Genomic DNA, 26,443 nt, shown 5'->3' with positions numbered 1-26,443 from the left:
TTATAAATATGAAAAGGTAGGAGGCTAGAATGAACGCTATATTGCAAATTCAATTTGAAAGTATAATTTTGACCACATGCTTTTTAATGTAGATATATAGATAGACACAGAAATATATATAAAATTTGAGTGAATATACATATATACGCCAAAACACATGAATATGCATACATATACATGAATATATACATGAATATTATATAGATATATATTTCCTAGCTCTGTCTGCTGATGAGATTGGAAGCAGTGACACTCCAACAGCAAAAAGCACAATTTTCATCTGGATCTTGATTTCTAAATACCATTTCCCATTAAAATAAACCAGGGCTTCTTGGAGAATGGCTGATTCTAAGAACTGAAGCAAGAAACATATCAGATGAACCTAGAACATCTTGTGATTCCAGGAAGTAAGGAAGCATTCAAAGGAAAACAAATCCCACAATGATAAGAATATGTCAAAGAGACACAGGAGCCAGTTGAAAGAACTCCCAATCACCAAAGCTAGAACAGTTTGAACAATGAAATAAATAAAGCAGTAACGAATTATAGCCCAGACTATAACATAAATATCCATGAGTCCATACTGTTACAAATAAATGAGTGGATAAATAAATGGAGAAGCAAAGATAAACCTTCTGTGCAGAAGAACTGAAAATAATTTATGTAGATGCTGAGCCCTCAAGAAGGTGGAACATAATTTCCTACTCCTTAAATGTGGGCTATGCATAGTGACTTCTTTCAATTAGGTACAATATGGAAAGGGAACAAAAGAGTAACTTTACAGCGAGAAATATGACAAACATTGCCTCGGTCAGGTGATCAAGTTCAACATCATCAAGTATGTATACTTGAAAAGGCACTTTACCTCTGTGATCATCTTCCCAAGAACACATAAACTCAGACTAATCATAAGAGAAACATAAGACAACTCCTAATTGAGGGATATTCTACAGCATATGTGGCCAGTTCTCCTCAAAACATTCAAGGCCATCAAAAACAAGAAAATTATGAGAAACTGTCACTGTCAAGAGGAGCCTAAGGATACACAACTAATAAATCGTAATATGGTATTCTGAGTAGAATCCTAGAAAAGGACATTAGGTAAAGGCTAAGGAAATCTGAATGAAGTATGAGATATAGTTAATAATAATGTATCAACACTGGTTCATTGATTACAACAAATGTACATACTATTGTTAGATGTTAATATTAGGGGAAACTGGGTGTGTCACTCAGGGGTGGGGATGAGCAAATGGGCAAGACAGAAATTTGAGGGTGATAGTATACTCTAAAACTGGATGTAATGATGCTTGTACAACTATAAATTAATCAAAAGCACTACATTGTAAATTATCATGAGTAATTTTATGGTAAACAAACCCTTAATAAGGCTGTTTAAAAATGCATTGGTTGGTATATTGCCAAAATGAGTATAACCATAAAATTAATTTTTAAAGCACTTGAAATTTTGTAGTTCTAATTACCATCTCAGGACCACACACAGTGCCATCTTGTACAAATGTTTCATCTCTGTCTTCAGGTCTTTCAACTGTTGTGATCGTAGCTCTAGGTAGCCTCTCTTTGTTCCGAAATACAGACACACATGTTGCATCTCGTACATGTGCATAAATCACAGAGAAATTTACTTTTGTTATTAATCCTTTGTGTGGCCAGGCACAAACTAATTTTCCACACAGAAGATTACTAGAAGCATAAGGAAGAAAAGAAATTTATCTTATCATTTACTGAAGTAACACAGATTGCTGATTTAGCTAGTTAAAGAAGTGTTTTACTAATTTAAATCCAGGTTTCAACAATTTTCTTTCAGCAAAATTTTTTTGAGCACATTGACTTATGTATGATGTGCCTCTTTTTGGTTTCTAAGGCAATGTGGCAGGGGAAAAAATAATGATGTTTACAATCTGACAGTCCTGAAATGTCCTATATTAGCTTCTAAAATTTGAGCAAATGATCTCTGGTCTTCAATATTTTAATTTAAAAAATGGGATAAATAATTCTTACTACAAATGTTTGATGTATGTAAATATATGTTTATAATATATATTACAAATATACAGGATCTATATACTACATAACATGTCTAGCTCATCACAACAATAAATAGAGGCAATTTTTATGATCATTGTTGTAGTAACATTATAGGCACTGAACACATGTTTTTTGTAGGCAATGGGTAATACTGTTCAGCTCAGTTCATGAAACAAAGAAAATCTCATATAAAATGCCATTTTAATGTGTACATAATATATTCGAGGATATCAGCAATATATGACCTACATTCCAAACAAAATTATGATTTTCTAAATACATACGGAAAATCACAAAAGTTTCGACCACAGTTGCCATATCTATCTCCTCTTGTATTTACTTCATCAAAACAATAAAACGGAGCGCCTCTAGAATCTGAAAGAAAAAAAAGTACATTATAATATATAATTCCAATTATCATTATAGAAATAATAGACTCATTCTGGAAATTATCATGTGATCCCTAGGGAATTATCTAGCATTAAATTACCTAACATTGAAAAGTTGCTAAGGGTAGATCTAGGATTTAAAAGCCCGCTCCTTATTTTAAGCCTGGTAGACTTTTTTCTGTATCAAATAGAAAATAGAGTAAACAGCAACATTATTCAAGTGGTCCTATGTTCTTAGAAAAATAAGCAGCCACGGCCTTCTCTATTTCCTCTAAATTTTTTACTCTTTGCCTTAGTTTCCTACTCACTGTGAAAATATTGTTTGCTCTTATTCCAAACAGAACAAGAGAAAAATAGTGTCTATAATGCAATACTGATAAGAGTGTTTGATTTAACTCTTCTTGTTCCATACTAGCATCTTCATTTCTGTTCTGTAGTATCCTAACAATTAATAGCTAAGAATTATTGAATTTTAAAATTAGGAAGGATGTTAATGTTCACCTACTTCAGCCCTTTTATATATTTAGTTATATCTAATTGAAAAATCATGAAATATTCAAAGGTATATTAGAGGGGAAGAAGAACTATTCCTTTGCCTTCTAGGTTCTCTTGGTTGGTCTAAGAATTAAATTGACATGGGATAGAACAGCAGGAGAAAATCAAACAAAATCTAACAACATGTGTGCATGGGAGAAACCAAGGAAAACTGAGTAACTTGCCAAAATGGTGGAAGCCACCACCGTAAACACCATCTTTAGTTAAAGGAAGATGTTGGGGCTAGTAGTTTGGGACTTCAAAGGGGAGAAAGGCAATTTACTTGGAGATGGAAAGGCACATATTTGGTAAACAAGTGTTTACTGGGCCATATAGAAACAATGTGACCTAAGAGTTAACTTTGATAAAAACAGGCCTAGCAAGGTTCCTCCCAGTCTACCACACGTAGAGTAATCTATGGTGATAGCTCCTTCCTGGGACAGGCCTTCTACCTTAAATTCTTTTAAGCAGTTTAGGGGAAGGTCAAAGTTTCTTTCTGAGTCTTTTGTTCTTAAAAGTAATCAAGCCAAAGAGACATTTTTTTTTTTTTTTTTTAAGATTTTATTTTTTCCTTTTTCTCCCCAAAGCCCCCCGGTACATAGTTGTGTATTCTTCGTTGTGGGTTCTTCTAGTTGTGGCATGTGGGACGCCGCCTCAGCGTGGTCCGATGAGCAGTGCCGTGTCCGCGCCCAGGATTCGAACTAACGAAACACTGGGCCGCCTGCAGCGGAGCACGCGAACTTAACCACTCGGCCACGGGGCCAGCCCCAAGAGACATTTTTGAGATGAAAATTTCTGATCCCCCACAATATAATAGCTGCCTCATCACTTTGACTTGGTCATTTAGAGTTGGGTTGCGCTGACCATGTTAATCACATGTGATAAGAACTGGGATCTTTTGTTGTCACCACTATTAATTGACAAGGGAACTCTCTTCAGCAATTTCATAGATTTTCATAGTTGGGGAACATGATCTATACATTTCACACTCTCTCTCCTGAAAGACACAACCCATAAATATACAGGGTCTTATAAAAACAGGTCAAAATAGATTTGTGAGCAGAATCCACCATTGTCAGCCATTCTTTTTTGAAAGGGCCTACTCTTAAACTCATCCAATAAGTAATTAGCTTCTGTTTTCTTTGCTCCAATCAAAATACTGCTTTGATTAAATCTAATTTAAACTTCCCAATTCCCCCAAATTCTGTACTGGGCCATGATTAGATTGTGTAAAATTTAAGGGGGTAGACGAACAAAAACTCAATAATCAAATAACATCTTAATGCAATATTTTTAAAAAGATCAAAATTAATTGGAGGGAAAATCCATGACAAACAAAATACCAAAGTTTATATAGGGAAGGGTCGTTGTTTGCTGTATAACCCTGCTTTACTGCACATTGGGACCGCCATGTCCAATCAGTCTACAGCTCCCTTGAGTGGCCTGGGGAGCTGCTCAGTAATGTGCTCCAGTCACTTCACATGCACTAGAGGGAAAGTCCACAAAATAAATGCCTTTCCTCTAGAGTTTCTTGCAGCCACATAAGGAAACAAAGAAAAATAGAAACAAGCCCACAAAACCCCTCAAAAACAGAAAAACAAAAACAAAGTACAGTTATTGACTTTTACTTGGCCCTACTAGCTAAAATATGCATCCTCTTGATGCCACTACTTTCTCAAAACCTCTGCCAAGAGTATTTCCATAGCAGATCATTACCGTTCCTGATATAAACAGCCATTGACATTGTCTGTCCACGAACATGCACCTGGGGTTCTGGGAACATCAGCGACTTCAGCACCACTGTAAGAATGTCAAGGTTCTGTCCTAAGATGTCGCAAACTTAACTTCCAATTGCTATCTTTGTGCTTTGGGGTTTCACTTCAATTCAAAGCCTGCAAAATGGAGGCAAGGATAGGAAAGCTGCTGCCACGTATGCCTAAATCTCTTGGGCCCCAGGGTAATTAGATGACAGAACCACAATGGACATAGTCCTGGAAAAAAACATTCTAGTCAGGAGTGGCTCAACCAGGACAACAGGTCTTTGAATCAGGAAAACAACACAAAAATACCTGCCATCCTGAGCCTCAAAAGTTGAACCAAAAAAGGCCCTGGGAAGGCTGCTGATTTTTTCAGAGTGATGGGAGATCCTTGGAGCAGCCTTGGAGATAACATGGGTTATCTGTTATGCCATCTGTAGTGACTCTTTGTGTTAAAATTGGCCTTTCTACATCTAAAACACACCTGAGAGAATTTTGCTGAATAAATTCTCAATTTACTCCCAATTCTTAGCTTACCCCATTAACCAGTACAATTTCACCAAAGATGGTTTAGAATTACAATTGCAATCATGGGGAAATTTTGATATGTCAAAAGTAGTATATCAAAGAGCTCAGAACAGAAGAGAGGAAAACTGCCAAATATTCAAGGATAAGTCTTTATTATTGATATGCTAAGGCTTAAAAACAAAATTCTGACCCCCAAAATGCATCCCACAAAAATTCTGTGGCAAAATCCAAAGAAGAGGAACCACTCTTAAACTTGTCCTCCTCATGCCTGTAATATTCTTTCTCCTGCATTGCCGTGACCACCTGTAGTCTTTTTGTTTTTTCCATTTGCCTCCTTAAATTCCTATAGAAACTACTATTTTTTCTCCCCAAGGAAACTACCAAAATAATGATTCTATACCTGCTTAATATTGTAATAAAGAGGACAACCAATGGAAATGAAATTTAAGTCGTCTAGACCTGAACTAAAGCCATAAAAAATATATTGCATTGAGAAAACTAAGTGTGAAAAAACTGCCTAAGTAGGAGAATCCAGCTTCTCCATCTTCCTACAAAGATCACTGATTGGACAGCTATCCATGAACCAAAACAGCTCTAGGAAACCACTGCAGTCCACTTAGGAAATTTTAGCAACACAGTGAAACAGAAAAAACTGGAAAAAATCATACAAGAAGAGAAAAAAGACAACTTCATTTTGCCAGCATGATCTCATCCCCCAAACCAGCATTGTTCAGTGCCAAGAAGGAACTTCCCAGCTAGAAAGAACTCTTCTTTTCAGGAAAGGAAGAGAAGAATGATTGACCAACTTCTCCAGTCTCTCAAGGCACTGCATAAAGGTCCTGCTTCAGTTTCACCCAACCCAGACTGGCAAAGCTGAGACATATTAAGCCAGCTAGGAACAAGGAAGAAAAGCAAAGGGTATTAATAACAGACACAGAACCGGAGCACTGCAGTTCACAGAGACTTGCTCGGAGATGAACTCAGCAGATTTTACCATTGATGAAAGCAAAGACCAGTACAGTGGCTGAGGACCCCATGCAGATCTCTACTAGCTTTCACCCCACAGCTATTCACATTCACTGACACTACTACCTGAATCCTTCCCCCAACTGGACCTCAGGAACCACACCAGTAGTAATCGAAGGTCTCTGTTGCTGTGCAAATATAAGAGACCCATGAACTGAGACAATCCCCACCCCCATCAGAGCACAGTAGCAATGCCTACAGTCAGCTAGAGCTTCTGTACCTGCATGAATTCATGTTACCAGCATAGAACCCCTAGCTGAACCCCACCACCAAGCCTGTGCTTGGGACTAGCCCCTCTAGCTGTGGACCTGCACACCACCAGCCTGACACCTATCATTGACCTCCACTGCAATGCACACACCTTGGTGGGGGAGAATATGCAGCCAAGAGTGAGTGCATCAACAGCTAGAGACTTCTGGGCCTGAATGAGGTCCTGTCTTCTGTCACTTGAAGCACCACTGCACCAAGCTGTACCTAGGTACAACAGCTGTGTACCTGCACGACTCCAGCTTGACCCCTGTCACTGAACTTCACTGCAGTGTGCACACCTGAGGAAGAGTGTACAGTCACAGGGAAGCACACCAACAGCCAGGGTCTCTGAGTCCATAGTTGGTCCCAGGCCTTGCTACTTGACCTAGTCCCCATCACTACGTGTGTGTCTACAACTTGGCCTTGCAACTACATGGACACTTGCTGTTGGCTCCTGAAGACAGGGTATGCACACCACCAGCTCTGGCCACCACCACTGTCTGCCCTCAGTCCCTAGCCGCCAGACCTAGTGGGGATGCTTAGGACTCTATCAGCTTACAGACACTGCAGACCCCCATAGTGCTCACCAAGAACCACACAGTTGTCAATACCAGCAGCCTGAGCCAAAGAGACATCATACTGACCCCTAGACCTGGTGTAACCATGCACCCCTACACATGGTGCCCTGCTCTATTAGACCCATGGTCACAACAGTCAAGTATGCCCCCAACTGCAAGTGAAAGACTTCCCTTACCAAAGTCAGTCCACAAAGTCTAAAAGAGCTAACTGCTTCTTCAAATGCACGGACACCTACACAAGTCTACAAGTATCATGAAAATCAGGGGAATAAGCTAGCACCAAAAGAACACATAGTTAAGTGGCCCCAAAGAAATGGAGATCCAGGAAATGTCTAACAAGGAAGTCAAAATAATTGTTCTAAAGATATTTAGAGAGCTACAAGATAAAATAGATAAACAATTTAATGATATAGAGAAAACAATACAAGAACAAATTGAGAAGTTTAACAAATAGAAACATTATAAAAAAGCAGTTTTAGAGGTGAAGAATACAGTGACTGAATGGAAGAATCCAATAGAGAGTGTCACCAACCGACTTGAAGAAGCAAGAGAGAATAAATGAGCTAGAAGACAGATCAATTAAAATTACCCAATCAAAGGAGAAAAAGAAAAGAAAATGAATGAAGAAAGCCTACACGACTTGTGGGATGCAATCAAAGACATAATGAATACATTATTGGAGACTCACAAGGAAAAAAGAAGAAGAAAGCCTATTTAAAGAAATAATGGCTAATAACTTCCCAAACCTGGGAAGGGATTAAGATATCGAATTTCATGGAGCTTATAGATTACTTCAAAATTTCAACTAAAATGATGTTCTATAATAGACATAACAAAACTATCTAAAATAGACAACAAGACAATTACAAAAGCAGCAAGAGAAAAATTTCTCAGCACAGACTTGCAGGTGAGTAGAAAATAGGATGATATATTCAAAGCACTAAAAGAAAGAAAATGTCAACCAAGAATACTTTACTCAGAAAAGCTGTCCTTCAGAACTGAAAGTGAAATAAAAAATTTCCCTAATAAACAAAAGCTGAGGGAATTCATCACCACTAAACCTGCCTTACAAGAAATGTTGAAAGGAGTTCTACAAGCTGAAATGAATGCTAATTAGTAACATGAAAATATGCAATGTACTGGTAAAGATAAGCCTATAGTTAAATTCAGAATACCTTAATACGATAATATGGTGATGTGTTAACTACTTAACTCTAGTATAAAGGTTAAAGGACAAAAGTATTAAAAGTAGCTATGGTTCCAACAATTTACTAATGGATATACCATATAAAAAGATGCAGTTCTCATTACAAGAAAAAACATTGTGTAACTATGTATGGTGACAGATGTTAACTAGACTTATTGTACTGATTATTTTGAAATATATACATTATGTTGTACACCTGATACTAATATAATATGTCAATTATACCTCAATTTAAAAAAATGATGTAGGGAGGAGAGAGTGATAACAGCATCATGGTGGAGTGAGCTCTTCCCTTAGACTCTCCCCCCAAGATACACCAAACAGGACATTCATAAACCAACAGAAGATATTCACACAACACAGAAAACATCTGAGAGGCCCACACAACAATACATCTGAAGGTGGAAGTGCTGGACTCCCTGGAGGAAGAGGAGGGAGGTGAAAGGATCTCCTCTCTCTCCTGAATGGCAGTGACCCAGGGTGCAGGACCATGCATGGCTCCAGGACAACCAATAAACCAAAGAAGAAATCAAAGGGGAAATTAAGAAATATCTTAAAACAAACAAAAATGGAAACATAACACACAAACACCTATAGGATGCTGCAAAGGCAGTTCTAAGAGGAAATTTTATAGCAATAAATGCCTACATTAAGAAAAAGGAAATATCTCAAGAACCTCATTTTACACCACAAGGAACTAGAAAAACAACAAACAAAGCCCAATGTTAGCAGAATAAAGTAAATAACAAAGATCAAAGTGGAAATAAGTGAAATAGAGACAAGAAAACGGATAGAAAATAACAATGAAATTCAGAGCTATTTTTTTAAAAGATAAAGAATATTGACAAAACTTTAGACTAATTCAGAAAAAAAGAGGACTCAAATAAAATCAGAATTTAAAAAGGAGACAGTATAACTGATACTACAGAAATACAAAGGATCATGAGAGACTACTATGAATAATTGTACAAACTGGATAACCTAGAAGAAATGGATAAAATCCAAAAACACATATGACACTATCAAGAATGAATGATGAAGAAATAGAAAATGTGAACAGACCAATAACAAATAAGAAGATTGCATCAGTAATCAAGAATGTCTCAACACAGGAAAGCCCAGGACCACATGGTTTCACTGGGGAATTCTACCAAACTTTTAAAGAATTAATGCAAATCCTTCCCAAACTCTTCCCAAAAAACTGAAGAGGCGAACACACTCCTAAACTCAGTTTATAAGGCCAGCATTATCCTGATACCAAAGCCAGAAAAACGATACTATAAGAAAAGAAAATTACAGATCAATAACCCCAAGAAGTGCAGATGCTAAATCTCTCAAAATAATATTGGCAAACCAAGGTTAAAAACACATTAAAATGGTAATTAACCATGATCAAGTGGTATTGACTTATCCCTGGGATGCAAGGATGGTTCGATATATGCAACTCAATAAATATAATACACCACATTAATAGAACAAAAGATAAAAATGATACAATTATCTCAATAGATGCAGAAGAGGCATTTGATAATACTACATCCTTTCATGATAATAACACTCAACAAATTGAATATAGAAGGAACATACCTCAACGCAATAAAGGCCATATATGACAAATTCACAGCCAATGTCATATTCAATGGTGAAAGGTTGAAAGCTTTTCCTCTAAGATCAGGAAAAAGACAATGAGGCCTACGCTCACCACTCCTATTCAACACAGTACTGGAAATCCTAGCTAGAGCAATTAGGCAAGACAAAGAAACAAAAGCCTTCCAAAACAGAAAGGAAGAAATAAAATTACCTTTGTTTGCAGGTGATAGGATTTTATATGTAGAAAATCCTAAGACTCCATCAAAAAATTCTTATAATTAATAATTGAATTTAGTAAACTTGCAGGATACAAAATCAACATACAGTAGACAAGTTGTATTTCTACCCACTAATAATGAAACATTCGAAAAAGAAATTAATTAACCCCATTTACAACAGTATCAAAACATAAAATGTGTAGGAATAAATTTAACCACGGAGGTGAAATATCTGTACACTGAAAACAAGACTTTGATAAAAGAAATGAGGAAGACACAAACAAATGGGAGGATATCCAATATTCAAGTATTATAACAATTACATTGTTAAAATGGCCATATTCCCTAAAACCAACTATAGATTCAATGAAATTCCTATAAAAAATTCAATGGAATTTTTTACAGAAATAGAAAAAACAATCCCTTAAATTTTGTGGAGTCACAAAAGACCCCAAGTAGTCAAAGCAATCCTAAGAAAGAAGAACAAAGCCAGAGGCTTCACATTTACTGATTTCAAATTATACTACAGAGCTAGAGTGATCAAAACAGTATACTATTGGCATAAAAACAGACACTTGGACCAATGGAACAGAATCAAGAGTTCAGAAATAAACTCCATATATAAGTCCACTCATATTTGACAAGGGATCCAGGAAACTCAATATGGAGAGTAGAGTCTTTTCAATACATGGTGCCGGGAAAACTGGATAACCATAAGCAAAGGAATGAAATTGGACCCCTATCTTACACCACTGACAACAATGAACTCAAATTGGATTAAAGACTTAAACATAAGACCTGAAAAAATAACACTCCTAGAAGGAAATAGGGGGAAAAGTCTTTGACATCAGTCTGGCAGTAATTTCCTGGATATGACATTAAAAGCACAAGCAACAAAAACAAAAATAAATAAGTGGGACTACATCAAACTAAAAAGCTGCTGCACAGCAAATAAGCAATCAACAAAATGAAAAGGCCATCTACAGACAGGTAGAAAATATTTGCAAATCATATAGCTGATAAGGAATTCATATCCAAATTACATAAAGAACTCTTACAACTTAAAAGCAAACAAGTATAAACAAATAACTGGATCAGAATATGCGCAAAAGACCTGAATATATATCTTCCAAAGAAGACATATGAATGAATGGCCAATAGGTACATGAAAAGGTGCCAAACATCACCTATCATCAGGAAATGCAAATCAAAACCACATCTGATAGATTTGCCTTATCAAAAAGACAAAAGATAACAAGTGTTGGCAAGGATGCGGAGAAAAGGAAACATTTATACACTGTTGGTGGAAATGTAAATTGGTGCAATCACTATGGAAAATAGTATGGAGGTTTCTCAAAATCTTAAAAATAGAACCCCGATATGATCCATCAATCCTACTTCTAGGTATATATCCAAAAGAATTAAAAATTTAGATGTAAATGCACAAAATATGATGTTAAAAGAGTAAAACACTAATTGCTAATGGGCTTCAGAGTAAGGAAATAATGCAATAAAGCTTTAAAAACTTTTGGTTGGATTATTTTAAAAAATCTTAAAGGGAGAGAGTTTCCATACATCAAATGATTTGGGTTTTGTTTGTTTTTCCACAAATTTTTTATTGTGTTAAAATACACATAACATAGTTTACCATCTTAACCATTTTTAAGCGTAGAGTTCAATGGCATTAAATACATTCATATCATTGTGCAACTATCACTACCATTCATCCCCATAACTCTTTTCACGTTGTAAGACTGAAACTCTATACCTATTAAAAAATAACTCTCTATTTCTCCTTCCTCCAAGCCACTGGCAACGACCATTCTACTTTTTGTGTCTATGATTTTGACAATGCTAGGTATCTCATATCAGTGGAATCATACAGTGTTTATCATTTTATAACTGCTTTATTTCACTTAGCATAATGTCCTCCAGGTTTATCTACGTTTAGCATATGGCAAAATTGCCATCCTTTTTAACTCTGAGTAATATTCCATTGTTTGTACATACCACATTTTGCTTTGTCCATTCATTCATTGATGGACACCTGGGTTGCTTTCAAGTTTTAGCTATTGTGAATAATGCTGCTGTGAACATGGGTGTACAGATATCTCTCCCTGACAGTGCTCTCAATTCTTTTGTGGATATACTCAGAAGTAGACTTGTCGGGTCATATGGTAATTCTATTTTCAATTGTCTGAGAAACCTCATACCATCTTCCACAGTGGCTGTACTATTTTACATTCCCACCAACAGAACACAAAGGTTCAAATTTCTCCACATCCTCACCAACACCTGTTGTTTTCTGTTTTTTCGCTAGTAGCCATTCTAATGGGTATGAAGTGGTATCTTATTGTAGTGTTGATTTGCATTTCCCTATTGATTAGTGATGTTGAGCTTCTTTTTACATGCTTATTAACCAGTTGTATATCTTCTTTGGAGAAATGTCTCTTAAAGTCCTTTGCACATTTTTTGAATTGGGCTGTTTGTTTCTTGTTGTTGAATTTTAGGAGTTTTCTATATATTCTGATATTAATTTCTTATCAGCTATGTGACTTGCAAATATTTTCTTCCAACAAACAGGCAGAAAGCAATTAATAAGATGGCATTAGTAAGTCCTTATATTTGGGGTGAGAAAATTCTTTGTTGTAGGGATTGTTCTGTGAATTGTAGGTTGTTTAGCAGCATCCCTCACTTTTACCCTCTAGAAGCCAGTATCAATCCCACCCTACTCCTGAAAATCAAAAATGTCTGCAAGCATTGTGTCTAGTAGGCAAAGGGCATGAATGCTGCCAAATATGCTACAACGCACAGCACAAGCCCCTCTCCTCCACCTCTCACAACAAAAAACTGTCTGGCCTAAAATATCAATAATGCTAAGGCTGAGAATCCATAATGTAACTGTTGGGTTTGTAATCACATCACTTCAGGTGCCACACAACTCAATTTGGTGACAAATTCCCTTAATAATGTGACTTTACAACGAATGAGACTTTCTATCTTCTAGAGGACAGACATCACCATAAATTAAATAACACAAAAACTTTATCATCATTTATATCATGCCTAGAATAGGAAGTATCTACATGTACAGAAATAACACTGAAGAGCATGTTGTAGGGACTAGATTTTTACAAAAAGAAAATTTTGTAATGAGCTTAGAAAAAGGAAGTACATTTCTAGTTAAAGTGTCTTTATTGACCTAATAGAAAAAACAACAGACTTACTACTGAAAATCAAGGTCCTTTATCAGAGATCTATAGATCTCTGCTTTAAATGATATTGCTTCATGAATAATGTCTTTCAATATTACAACCGCATAAGCATATTTTAGCCAGAAATCAATAATTTGGTGACATGTGATGACGTGTATTAGGTCTGTGGAATAAGATTTTTATTGGCTGTTGCCTATAAATCATATATGGTTTTTATCTTAGAAAGCTAATGCCTACTTCAGAATTATATCAAACCCTACTCAAGACCATTCTAGTTAATTAGTGTTTATAGATGACCCAGTCAAAGAATTACAATTAACTTGGAATGAAATACAATGATGATTTTGGGCAAATTTTCAACAGCTTCTTTTTTCCCCCAAGCTCTGCAGGAGGCTTACATAATGGGATTATTTTCCAAAAATAAGTACAAAAGCTGATTGATATACCCAGACTTATCATGTCCTAGATGCATTAACACAAGTGATCATTAGGATTGGACAGACAGTACTTCAAAATTAAGATGCTTTAGATGTTATACTTGCCTCTAAGAAGAAATGTGTACTATTTTGGGAGAAAACAGTTATACACCCGTCATTCTCACAAAGGGCTTTAAAATCACTTGAAATCCCTGCTGATACTAAAAGAACAGTAAATAAGTTAAATAACCTGGGGAACACCTGGCTGACATCCCACTACCCGGCTCTAAATTTATCTGGCTAGCACTGAGATTTATTTTCCTGGTTTTACTTGGGAAAATATTGAATCATAGATGTGGGGTACTTTTATGCTTCTCCTAATTTTACTGGTCATTTGTTTCTATCTCACCTATGTTTTAAATACTGCTTTAATGCAGCCATTGCCTTGCCAGATGGTGCAACTATTTCATCTCCTCCTTAAATGCCTGGCATTCATATTGACCTAGACAATACTTGAGTTCTCGCCTATGACCTGGCTAAAGAAGGCCTAAACAGAGGACTAAGAAAACTTTCACTCTCTCAAAGAACATGAACTGCATAAGTGCAGTAAATTTTATATTTCAATGAAGCTAATGTTCCACACATTTATAGGAAGCTATCAAACTGGACTAGATAGGTCATAAGCTGAAGCCCCCACTCACCAGCAAGCCTCTTTGAACAGATCCACTCTTGAAATCCAACAAATCAGTGATAGCCCTGCTTTGTTCTAGCAAAAACTCTTGTTTCATTTAAGTCTAAACTAAAGTCCACTATCACAAATTCTATATAATCTTCCAGGAAGCTGTATTTCCACTTGAGGTTTCTTCTTTGTGCAAAGGAGAATTCCATATAAATTCAGAATCAAGAATTTGATTTCCTTTAAAATCAATATGCACTATGCAAGACTTCACTCATTAACAACTTACATTTATACTTTTGTTCTATAGAATTGGATAACACAGCTTGGAATAATCAGAATTTAGGAACTAAGAAGAAAGTTATGTTAATTACCTCCTCCGATTAAATCTGTACATTGTGCGTTAAACATCCGACATCGTCCTTCATAACAGTAGGCCTGACCTGAGTCACAAGATTGTCCATTGCGTGCAAAAGTGTCAGGCCCACAGTGTGGGGTAATCCCATTGCAATATTCAGGAAAATCACAATCTGCATCAAATGATTTCCTACAACGTATATTAGCTGGTTTTATCTAGCAGGGAAAAAGAATATAAGAAAATATCACCTATCAATGATACGCAAATTTTATTTCTCTTCAGGCTTTAAATTTCCCTTCATTTTTTCCTAAGTTGCTAAGAAGAATGAGGAAATTAAGTCTTCTTGAGAACTACTTAACCATTGCATACAAATTTAGGTGACTGAATTTATTGTGTATAAAGGAGTGGGTAATACTTATGAGAGACGTGAGAAACTCAAAGATAAATAAACTACCATAATTATAAAAAAGAATGTAAGGGCTAAAGAATTAATATAAAAATTACTTTACACCCACTATAGCTATGCTTACATGGGCAGCCTCTCGTTTCTCCTTATGCCATCCTTAAAGAAGAAATCAGCAACAATTTACAAAACAATAAATACACATCAGAATCATTTAGAAAACAGTTGGTAGTATTTAAAAGGAGATAACTGAAGGACAGATAGGAGAAGGTTTATTTCGCATACAACATTGCAAACAACTATAAAAAGAAAAACAAAATGAACTTCCCCAAGTATATATCTCTGATTTCTCAGCACTTATTCTTTAGATGATAGCTTCCAGGCTTTTTAACTTCTGTAGCCCCAAGTCCTCATGGCTATCATCACTATCCTATGCAAACTACATCAAATTTATTCTAGCTTTCAAAGCCCTAGGGGCCCACCTTTCACACTCACCCACCCCCTAAATGGGTTTTCTGTATACTTGTTCTCACTTTGTCAATAAGTATTTGCTACCTGTAGTAAATTTGACACAAATTCTCCAAGTGATAGGTGAGAAGACAAAACATAATACTTGTATCACCCAAGCTTAAGCAGTTAACATTCAAATCAAAACCAATGATCAAAATTATTTCAAAAGGAAAATACATTTAAGTATAACGAGAAAGTACTAATACTTTCTTCAGAATATGCTTCCTTTTACAAATGTGTATAAATGGCAATCTTTATTATAATTTCTTTTGTTATTGACTATTTTTTACAGTAGTTTAAGGATCACAGAAAATATGAGGGTGGAGTACAGAGATTTCCCATATAACCCCTGCCCCACACATGCAAAGCCTCCCCCATTATCAACATCTCCCACTAGAGTGGTACATTTGTTACAACTGATAAAGTTACATTGATACATCATAATCACTTCAAGTCCATAGCTTACATTAAAGTTTACTCGTGGTGGTGTATGGGCTTAGACAAACATATAATGACACGTATCTATTGTTATGGTATTGCAAACAGTATTTTCGCTGCCCTAAAAGTCCTTCATGATCTGCCTATTCACCTCCCTGTCGGTCCCTGGCAACCACTGATCTTTACTGTCTCCATAGTTTTGCCTTTTCCAGAATGTCATTTAGTTGGAATCATACAGTATGTAACATTTTCAGATTGGTTTCTTTCACTCAACTTCTTTTTCAATACTTAAAAATACCAAGTTCCTCAAATGCTCTTTGAACCAAGTTTTATCATCCTAGTTACTCCTCCATTGAGGGGTGTTCATTTTTCTTTCCTCAGCTCTTTAATTCCCAAATGGCCCTAAAACTTTAAAATCGTTGACTCCTTGCTCCTTGAGTGTTTTCTCCTAACATGCTTTGATTTTGTTTTTTTTCTTAGTTTTCAATTTATTTTTATTCTTGCCAAGACTGTGAGTTTGTGTATGTTATGTGTAATTCATGGTCAGGGCTGTGTCCCTTTACAAAACTGAACCAGGGATGGTGCGTTCATTTACTGCCTCTGACTACCACACCAGCCCTGACTGCAAAGTAAAGAAAGTACTGTGTATATCAGAACATAGTTACAGTTAACAAGAATAATTAAGACTATACTATGTCTGATAGTGTAAAAGAAGAGGAGAGTAACATCAGCAAGATGGCAGAGTAGGAGACTCCAGGCTGAACACCAACACAGAAACAACTATTTGAACAACTTCCATGGATGAGAATACCTTTACTGGAGCCTAGGAATCCAAATGAAAGGTTCCCGTCCTCTAATGGAGAAATAAATCTAAGAGTAGCTGCACTGAAGAGGGTGAGCAGCACAGTTTCACTTTACCCACATCACCCCTCCCCAAAGGTGGCACAGCTCAATGCCAACAGGAATGATTTCTTCAACAGGGGAAAATGAAAGTGATATGAGAGCCTGGTTGCCCCAATCCTGTAAGACCCAGCCCAAGAAGCCCACTTTCGTCTCACCCCACCCAGAACATTGAGAGGATTGGTACAGTTGAATAGTATGGGAACACCTAGGAGTAGGGAAAATGGATGGGAGCGCACAGAAATCAGTGTATGGATCACAACAACCAGCCACATATATTGACTGGCTCACAGACTCCACCAAGAGCCCCATCAAAGGACTAATAGGACACCTCACATGAAGACACCCACAACTAGCCAAGGAACACCCCCAGCACTCCACACACACACCCTGTAGCTGGCACATCACAATCACCAGCAGATGTTGCATGTGAGCCTCCAATAACAGTGTGAACAATCCTGCAAACAACACATGGATATCAGCAGTTGGCTTGACTCTGTTGAACTGGGAGAAAGTGCACAATCTTGAACACTTCAGGGCACTGCCTTAGGGAAAATAAATGGGGGGCTCTTCACACTTCGACTGGCTTTGTGGGATTGAGAGAAGGCATGCTACGCTAAGCTGCATCCGAATGAGAGAATAAGAGGAATGGAGTGAGCATACCCACAGAAGAGTTCTGAGAGACCCCAAAACTCTAGCTCAGCTGACTGGTGACTTGCTTCTTTCTCTCCCTAAGTGAGTGAATAAACACTGGAGAATATGGCTACTTCTTCAAATGTGAAGGCAGAAATGCAAAGCTTTAGTTAACATAAAGAATCAAGGAAATGTGACACTACTAAAGGAAGAAAATAAAGCTTCTAAGGGAGACCCCAAAGACATGGAATTGTACAAACTGCCTGACAAAAAATGAAAAATAATCATCTTAAGTGCAGTGAGAGCACAGATAGACAAAGAAAATCAAGAAAGCAATACAATAAGAAGTTTAACAAAGAGAAAAACAATTGAAAAAGGAACCAAACAGACATTCTGGATTTGAAGAATACAATGGCCGAACTGAAAATTTCCACATGAAGAGCTTCAAGATCATAGTTGATCAAGTAGAACAAACAGGGAATTCAAAGGCAATCACTTGAAATTATCCAATCAAAGGAACAAAAAAGAAAAAGGAAAAAGAAACCCTATGGTACTTATCGGACAACATCAAAAGAAATACTTATATGCAGTATGGGAGTACCAGAAGGAGTAGAGACAGAGAAAAGGGCAGAAAGCTTATTTAAAGAAACAATGACATAAAATTTCACAAATCTGGGGAGGGAAATATACATAAAGCCAAAAGAACACTGAACAGATTGAACATAGGGAGGTCTTCAAAAGAGATGTTACAAATAAATTATCACAAGTCAATGATTAAGAGAATTTTGAAGGCAGTAAGAGAAAAATGACTTGTTACATATAAGGGAACCCACATAAGACCATAAGCGGATTACTCAGCAGAAACCTTGCAGGCCAGGAAAGAGTGGGATGATACTTTCAAAGTGCTGAAAGAACAAAAGAAACTTTCAACCAAGAATACTATAGCCACTAAGCTGTCCTTCAGAAATGAAGAAGAGATAAGACTTTCCCAGAAAACCAAAAGCTGAAACAGTTCATTACCACTAGTCTCATCTTACAAAAAATGCTAAAGAGAGTTCTTCAAGTAGAAATGAAAAGATGCTAATTAGCAACGTGAAAACATATGAAAGTATAAGAATCACTATAAAGGCAAGTATATAGTCAAATTCAGAATACTCCAATACTGTAATATGGTGGTATGTAAATAACTTTTAACACTAGTATAAATAAGTTAAAAGACAAAAGTATAAAGAAAATAATTATACCTGCAAGAATGCATTCATGGATACACAATATAAAAAGATGTTAAAATATGACATTAATACCATAAAATGTGGAGGGAGAAAAGTAAATGTGCAGAGGTTTTGTATGAGATCAAAATTAAGTTTTCAGCTTAAAATCAACTGTTAAAACAAAAAATTCTTTTTGTGTAAGCCTTGTGGTAATCACAAAGACAATACCTGTAGTCAATACAAAAATATAAAGGGAAACCAAAGTGTATCAGCCCCCCAAAAAGACATAAAATCACAAAGACAATGAGAAAGCAAAAAGGGGACAAAAGAATAGCAAAACAAATATAAAGCAATGAATAATATGGCAATAGCAAATCCTTATTAATAATTACTTTGAAAGTAAATGAATTATACTCAACAATCAAAAGACATAGAGTAGCTGGATAAATAAAAAAACAATATTCAATTATACACTACCTACAAGAGACTCACTTAAGCCATCAGGACACAGACAGACTGAAAATGAAGGGATGGAAAAAAATAATCCATGCGAATCGCAATCAGTGAGCAGGGAGGGCTACATATATATCAGATAAAATAGACTTTAAGTCAAAAACTGTCACAAGAGACAAAGAAGGTTATTTTATAATGATAAAGAGGTAAACTCAAGAGGATATAACAATTATAAATATATATGCACCCAACACCAGCATACCTAAATATACAATGCAAATATTAACAGAAACGAAGAGAGAAATCGTCACCCAAACAGTAATAGTATGTGACATCATTACCCCACTTTCAATATGGACCAGATCATCTATTCAGAAAAATCCATAAGAAAGCAGTGGATTTGAACAACACTAGACCTAACAGACCTAACAAACATATACAGAAGGTTCCATCCAACAGCAGTAGAATACCATTCTCCTCAAGTGCACATGGAACATTTTCCAGGATAGGTCATAGGTTAGGCCAAAAATCAAGTCTTAACAAATTTAAGAATGAGATCGTATCAAGCATCTTTTCTAACCACAATGATATAAAACTAGAAACAAATAGCAGAACGAAAACTTGAAAATCCACAAATATGTAGAAACTAAACAACATATTCTTGAGCAAACAATGTGTTAAAGTAGAAATCAAAAGGTATCAAAAACATCTTGAGACAAATACAAAATGGAAATACAACATTTCAAAAGTTAAGGGATGCAACAAAAGTGGTTCTGAAAGGAACATTCATAGTGACAAACACCTTAGATTAAAAAGAAGAAAGATCTCAAACCACCTATTCAAGGAACTAGAAAAAGAACAAACTAAGCTCAAAGTTGGCAGAAGGATGGAAATAAGTTTAGTGTAGAAACAAGTAAAATAGAAATGAGAAAAACAATAGAAAACATCAACAAAACTAAGAGGTGAGTTTTTTTCTTGTTTTCTGTGTTTTGGGTTTTTAAATTGAGTTCATAATAGTTTACATCAACGTGACATTTCAGTTATACATTATTTCTTGACTGTCACCACATAAGTGTTCCCCTTAACCCCCTATCCCCCCCAACCCCCTTCCCCTAGTAGCCACTGAACTCTTTTCTTTGTCCAGGTACTTGTTTATATTCCACATATGAGTGAAATCATCTTGTGTTTCTCTTTCTCAGATGGGCTTACTATGCTTAGCATAATTCTCTCTAGGTCCTTCCATGTTATTGCAAATGGGATGAATTTGTCTTCTTTTCTGGCTCGGTAGTATTCCATTGTATATATATGCCACATCTTCTTTATCTGATCTTCAGTGGATGGGCACTCGGATTGCTTCCACGTCTTGGCTATTGTAAATAGTGCTGCAAGGAACATAGGGGTGCACATTTTACTTTGGATTGTTGATTTCAAATTGTTTGGGTAGATACCCAGTAGTGGGATAGCTGGGTCATTGTAGTTCTATTTTTAGTTTCTTGAGGAAATCTCCATGCTGTTTTCCATAGTGGTTGCACCAGTTTGCATTCCCACCAGCAGTATGTGAGGGTTCTCTTCTCTCCACACCCTCTCCAAGGTTTATTTGTAGTCTTAGTGATTATAGCCATTTTAACAGATAAGGTGGTATCTTAGTGTAGTTTTGATTTGCATTTCCCTGGTGATTAGTGATGTTGAACATCTTTTCACGTGTTTATTGGCCATCTGTATATCTTGTTTGGGAAAATGTTCATCTCCTCTGCCCACTTTTTGATCAGGTTGTTTGCTTTCTTATTGTTCAGCTGAGTGAGTTTCTTATATATTATGGAGATTAATCCCTTGTCAGATATATGATTTGCAAATATTTTCTCCCACTTGGTGGGTTGTCTCTTTGTTTTGATTTTAGTTTCTTTTGCATTGCAGAAACTCTTTAGTCTGATGAATTCCCACTTGTTTATTTTTTCTTTTGTTTCCCTTGTCTTAGAGGTCATGATATTTGAAAAGATCCCTTTTAGTTCGATGTCCAACAGTGTACTACCAATATTTTCTTCCAGAAGTTTTATAGTTTCAGGACGTATCTTCAAGTCTTTGATTCATTTGGAGTTTATTTTTGCATATGGCGTGAGATAGTGGTCTACCATCTTTCTTTTGCATGCGGCTGTCCAGTTTTCCCAACACTGTTTATTGAAGAGACTATCTTTTCTCCATTGTATGTTCTTGGCAGCTTTCTCGAAGATTGGCTGTCTGTAGATGTGTGCTTTTATTTCTGGGCTTTCAGTTCTGTTCCATTGATCGGTGTGCCTATTTTTGTACCAGTACCATGCTGTTTTGATCACTATGGCTTTGTAGTACATTCTGAAGTCAGGGATTGTGATACCTCCAGCTTTGTTCCTTTTTCTCAGGATTGCCTTAGCAATTTGGGGTCTTTGACTGTCCCGTATGAATTTTAGTATGCTTTGATCTATTTCTGTGAAGAGTGTCATTGGGATTCTGATAGGGATTGAACTGAATGTGTGGATACCTTTGGGTGGTATGGACATTTTAACTATGTTTATTCTTCCAATCCATGAGCAAGGAGTCTCTTTCCATCTCTTTAAGTCATTATCAATTTCTCTCAGTAATGTCTTATAGTTTTCATTGTATAAGTCCTTCAGCTCCTTGGTTAAATTTATTCCTAGGTACTTTATTCTTTTTGCTGTGAATGCAAATGGAATTATTTTCTTGAAATCTAAGAGCTGTTTTTTTAAAAAAGATTTTTTTTTTAAATGGACAAACCTTTAGCTAGGCTAACTAAGAAAAAAGAGAAAAAACTCATACAAATTATAAACAAAAGAGATGATATCACAACAGATATTGTAGAAATACGAAAGATCATAAGAGACTACAATTATACACCAACAAATTGTATAACCTATAAGAAATGGATAAATACCTTAAAACGACCTAACAAGATTGAATCATAAAGAAATAGAAAACCTGAGCATACAATAATGAGTAAGGAGATTGATTCAGTTATCAAAAATCTGCCAACAAAGAAAAGCCCAGGATCAGATGGCTTCAAAGATGAATTTTACCAAACTTTAAAGGAATAATTAATGCCAATCCTTTTCAATCTCCTCCCAAAAATTTCCAAGGAAGGAACACTTCCAAACTCATTTTACAAGGCCAGAATTACCCTGATACCAAAGTCAAACAAAGACACCACAAGAAAAGAAAACTAAAAGCCAATGTGGTTTTGACCTGGTGAACATAGATGAAAAAATCCTCTACAAAATACTAGCAAACCAAATTTAACTGCACATTAAAAGGATAATACATCATGATCAAGTGGAATTTATTTCTATGAATCAAGGATGGTTGAACATATGTAAATCAATAAATGTGATACACCAGATTAACAAAATAAAGGATAAAAATAATATGATCATGTCAATAGCATACTTATGACTATGATTTATTATAGTCATGTGGACAAAGCATTTAACAAAATTCAACATATCTTCATGATAAAAACTATCAACAACTTAAGTATAGAAGAAATGTATTTCAACATAATAAAGGCCATATATGACAAGCCCAAAGCTACCAAGACAAGGGTACCCTCTCTCACCATTCTTAGCACCTGGAAAATACTGGAAGTCCTAGCCAGGGCAATTAGGCAAGAAAAAGAAATCAAAGACATCCAAATTGGAAAGGAAGAAGTCAAATTGTCTCTGTTTGTAAATGATATTGTCCTATATAAAGAAAACCCTAAAGACTCCACCAAAAAACTGTTAAAATAATAAATCAATAATGTTGCAAGGTACAAAATCGACATAAAAATATCAGCTATGTTTCTTTACACTAAAAATGAATGATCTGCAGAAGAAATTATGAAGAATCCCATTTACAATAGCATCAAACAGAATAAAATTCTTAGGAATAATAAAACATATACACTGAAAACTACAAAACATTGATGAAACAAATTTATGAGGATACAAAGTGGAACGATAAACTTTGCTGATTTTGATTTGTATCCTTTTGCTGTAATAAATCATAGTCATGAGTATGCTACATGTTGAGTCCTGTAAGTCCTTCTACTGATTAATTAAACCTGGGGAAAGTACTGTAGACCTCTGAAAAAGGGAAGAATTGCCATCTTAACAATATCGAGTCTTCCAATCGTTCACATGGACTATTTCACCATTTACGTACATTTTTCATTTTTCTAAACAATGTCTTAAGTGTATGTTTTGTATTTATTTTCTTGTGCATTCCCAGTATTTTTTGATGGCATTGTGAATGGAATTGTTTTCCTAATTTCATTTTCAGCTTATTCTCTGCTATCGTATAGAGATACAATTCATTTTTGTATAGTGATTGCATATCCTTTGATAAACTCATTTATTTGCTTTAAAAGGTATTTTTGGTAGATGTCTTAGGATTATATACATGCAGGATCATGTTGTCTGCAAATAGAATTCTACTTCTTCCCTTCCAAATTAGATGCCTTTTATTTCTTTTTATTACCTTACTGGACTCTCTAGAGTCTCCAGTACAATGTGTAATAGAAGTGACGAGAGCCTACATCATTGCTTTTTTATGATTTTAGGCGGAAAGCACTCAAGATTTTGTCATCAATATGACGTTAGCTGTACGTTTTTCATAGATGCTCTGTATCAGGTTGGGCAACTTCTTTCTTATTTCTGATTTTTCGATAATTTCATAATGAGTGGGTAATACATTTCACTACATCATTTTTCTGCATCTTATGAGATGATCATGTGTTTTCCATTATTTGATTAATATGGTGTGTTACATTAATTAAACCAACCTTGCATTCCTGAGATAAATTCTGCTTGGTCATGGTGGATAATCCTCTTCCACTTTCCAATTAGAAAAATCCTAAATTTTTCTGGATTTTGTTTGTAATTTTTTAAGGATTTTTGCATCCATATTCATGAAGAATATTGATCTATAGTTTTCTTGTGATACCTTCATCTGGTTTTGGTATCAGGGTCATGTTGTCCCCATAAAAGGAGTTTAAAAGTGTTCCTTTCTCTTATTATTTTGTGGAAGAGATTGTGGAGTACGGGTATTATTTCTTATTTAAATTTTTGATAGAATTCACCAGTAAAGCCACCTGGACCTGGGCTCTTCTTAGTACAAACATTTTAAGTTACTAGTTCAATTTCTATTCTTTTCTATTCAGATTTTCTCTTTCTTCTTAAGTCAGTTTTGGTAATTTGGGTCTTTCTAGGAATTTTCCAATTTCATTTAAGTTGTCTAACTGTTTAGTATATTTCCTTATAATTTTGAAAATTCTGTAAAGTCAGTACGGATTCTCCCTTTTCATTTCTAATTTTGGGATGTTATCCCTCTTTTTTCTTAGTCTAGGTAAAAATTTGCCCATTTTTGTTGATTTTTTTTCAAAGAAGCAATTTTAGTTTCACTGATTTCCTCTCAACCTTTTCTCCTTCCTTATGCTTGCCTTGGATTTAAGTTGCTCTTCTTTTTATAGCTTTTTAAGGTACAAGGTTAGATGGTTGATTTGAATTATTTCTTGTTTTCTAATATAGGTATTTAAAGCTAAAAATTCCCCTCTAAGCACTGCTTTACATGCCTGCCATACATTTTCATATGTTGTTTTTAGTTCTCATTCAGTTCAAAATATTTCTAATGTTCCTTGTGATTTCCGCTTTGACAAACTGATTAAGAGAAATGTGTTTAATTTCTAATATTTGTGGATTTATTAAATTTCCTTCATTTGCTGATTTCTAATTTAATTTTATTGTCATCAGAAAATGAACTTTGTATGATTTCAGTCTTTGAAAATATATTTAGACTGGTTTTATAACTTAGCATGTGGGCCATCCACAAAGATGTTCAATGCGTGCTTGTAAATAATGTGCATTCTGCTGTTGCTGAGTGGTATTCATTAGATGTCAATTTGGTAAAGTTGTTTAATAGTATGGTAAAGATATTATATATCCTTGATGATTTTTAGTCCAGTTGTGGGAGACCCTGAGCCAGAGGACTCAGCAAAACTACACTCAGATGCCTGAACCAAAGAAACGGTTTAAGTTTGGAGGTAATTTGTTATGCAGTAATAGGTAAGTAATATATCATGACCTTAAAAATCTGGCCCTTGCCTGTCTCTCTGACCCCTTCTATCTTAGTATGCATTCCGCACAAAACAGAGCTTGAGTTAAAACTTATATCCTAATGCTTCAGTAAGAGAGTCACACAAACTAGGCCCAATACACTATTTCTCTCCCTATCAGTCATTAAATTTTAAGAGCATAACAAGACACTTTTCCTCCTTTATTAATTTCCCATTCTCAAGATCTTTCCATTGCTTCTATTTTACATGAATCTTCAACACCAGTTCTTCTCCTTGTCATTTAGGTGTTAGCTCAAATGTCACCCCTTAGAGAGACCACCTTTCTGTTTACTCTGGCTAAAATATGCCCTCACTCACTCCTTATTCTATTACACTATTTTATTTTTAAATCCCTTATTAGTATCTGAAACTATCTTTTTTAATGTTTGTTTGTTTAAAGATTAATTCTCTGTAATGCCTCAACTAGACAGTGTGGGGTAAAATATTTTCTGAATTAGTGAGTGAATAAACAATTACAAGCTGCAAACAAATTGTAAATGTGTTTGCTCCTAATTCCAACTTTTTATTTCATCCAAATTTCGCTGAGTTTTGATCTGCAAATTTCTGTGGTTGTTTTCTCTGTACTTTGTTGCTGTACATTAGTTTTACGGACATGAGTAACTACAGTGATGTTTAGCTGCCACATTTAACTGGAATCCACCAGTTTTTCTTTGCTATCGATTAAGAAAACTGTGTTTTCAGTTCTATCGTTTTTTCTCTATTTTTCCTCCTGCTCTAATCCTTGAATTTGGCTTTATCTTCTTATATTTGTCTTCTAATTCTATGATTAATTCAAGCCACAGAAATTTGAGTATTTGCTAAGTCTGGTGCTGTTTTATCTTTAAATTGCAGTTTACCTATGATCATTCTTCATTTCATCTATCTTTAATTTTATAGTGTTAAGTTTCTTTCTTAATTCAAAAAGGTCAAGCCTTGCCATTTTATGAGAATGGCAATTTCCTGAAATTG

The 26,443-nt window shown here is 35.5% G+C and overlaps 1 protein-coding gene across 1 annotated transcript in view; it reads right to left on the bottom strand.

Annotated features, from left to right (window-relative positions):
• The window catches only part of LOC106836908 (disintegrin and metalloproteinase domain-containing protein 5-like), a 186,217-nt gene that overhangs the window by 60,564 nt on the left and 99,210 nt on the right, over positions 1-26,443 (bottom strand). Inside the window, exons 15-17 of the mRNA XM_070499711.1 lie at positions 14,807-15,005; positions 2,334-2,424; positions 1,485-1,704 (exon numbers count right to left, since the gene is read on the bottom strand). Coding sequence (XP_070355812.1) covers positions 1,485-1,704; positions 2,334-2,424; positions 14,807-15,005 — 510 coding nt within the window. The remainder of the gene's footprint in view (positions 1-1,484; positions 1,705-2,333; positions 2,425-14,806; positions 15,006-26,443) is intronic.

The sequence above is a fragment of the Equus asinus genome, chromosome 27 (genome assembly GCF_041296235.1).
Source record: "Equus asinus isolate D_3611 breed Donkey chromosome 27, EquAss-T2T_v2, whole genome shotgun sequence".
In the NCBI taxonomy this organism is placed as follows: Eukaryota; Metazoa; Chordata; class Mammalia; order Perissodactyla; family Equidae; genus Equus; species Equus asinus.
This window is presented reverse-complemented; position numbering and strand designations above follow the sequence as displayed.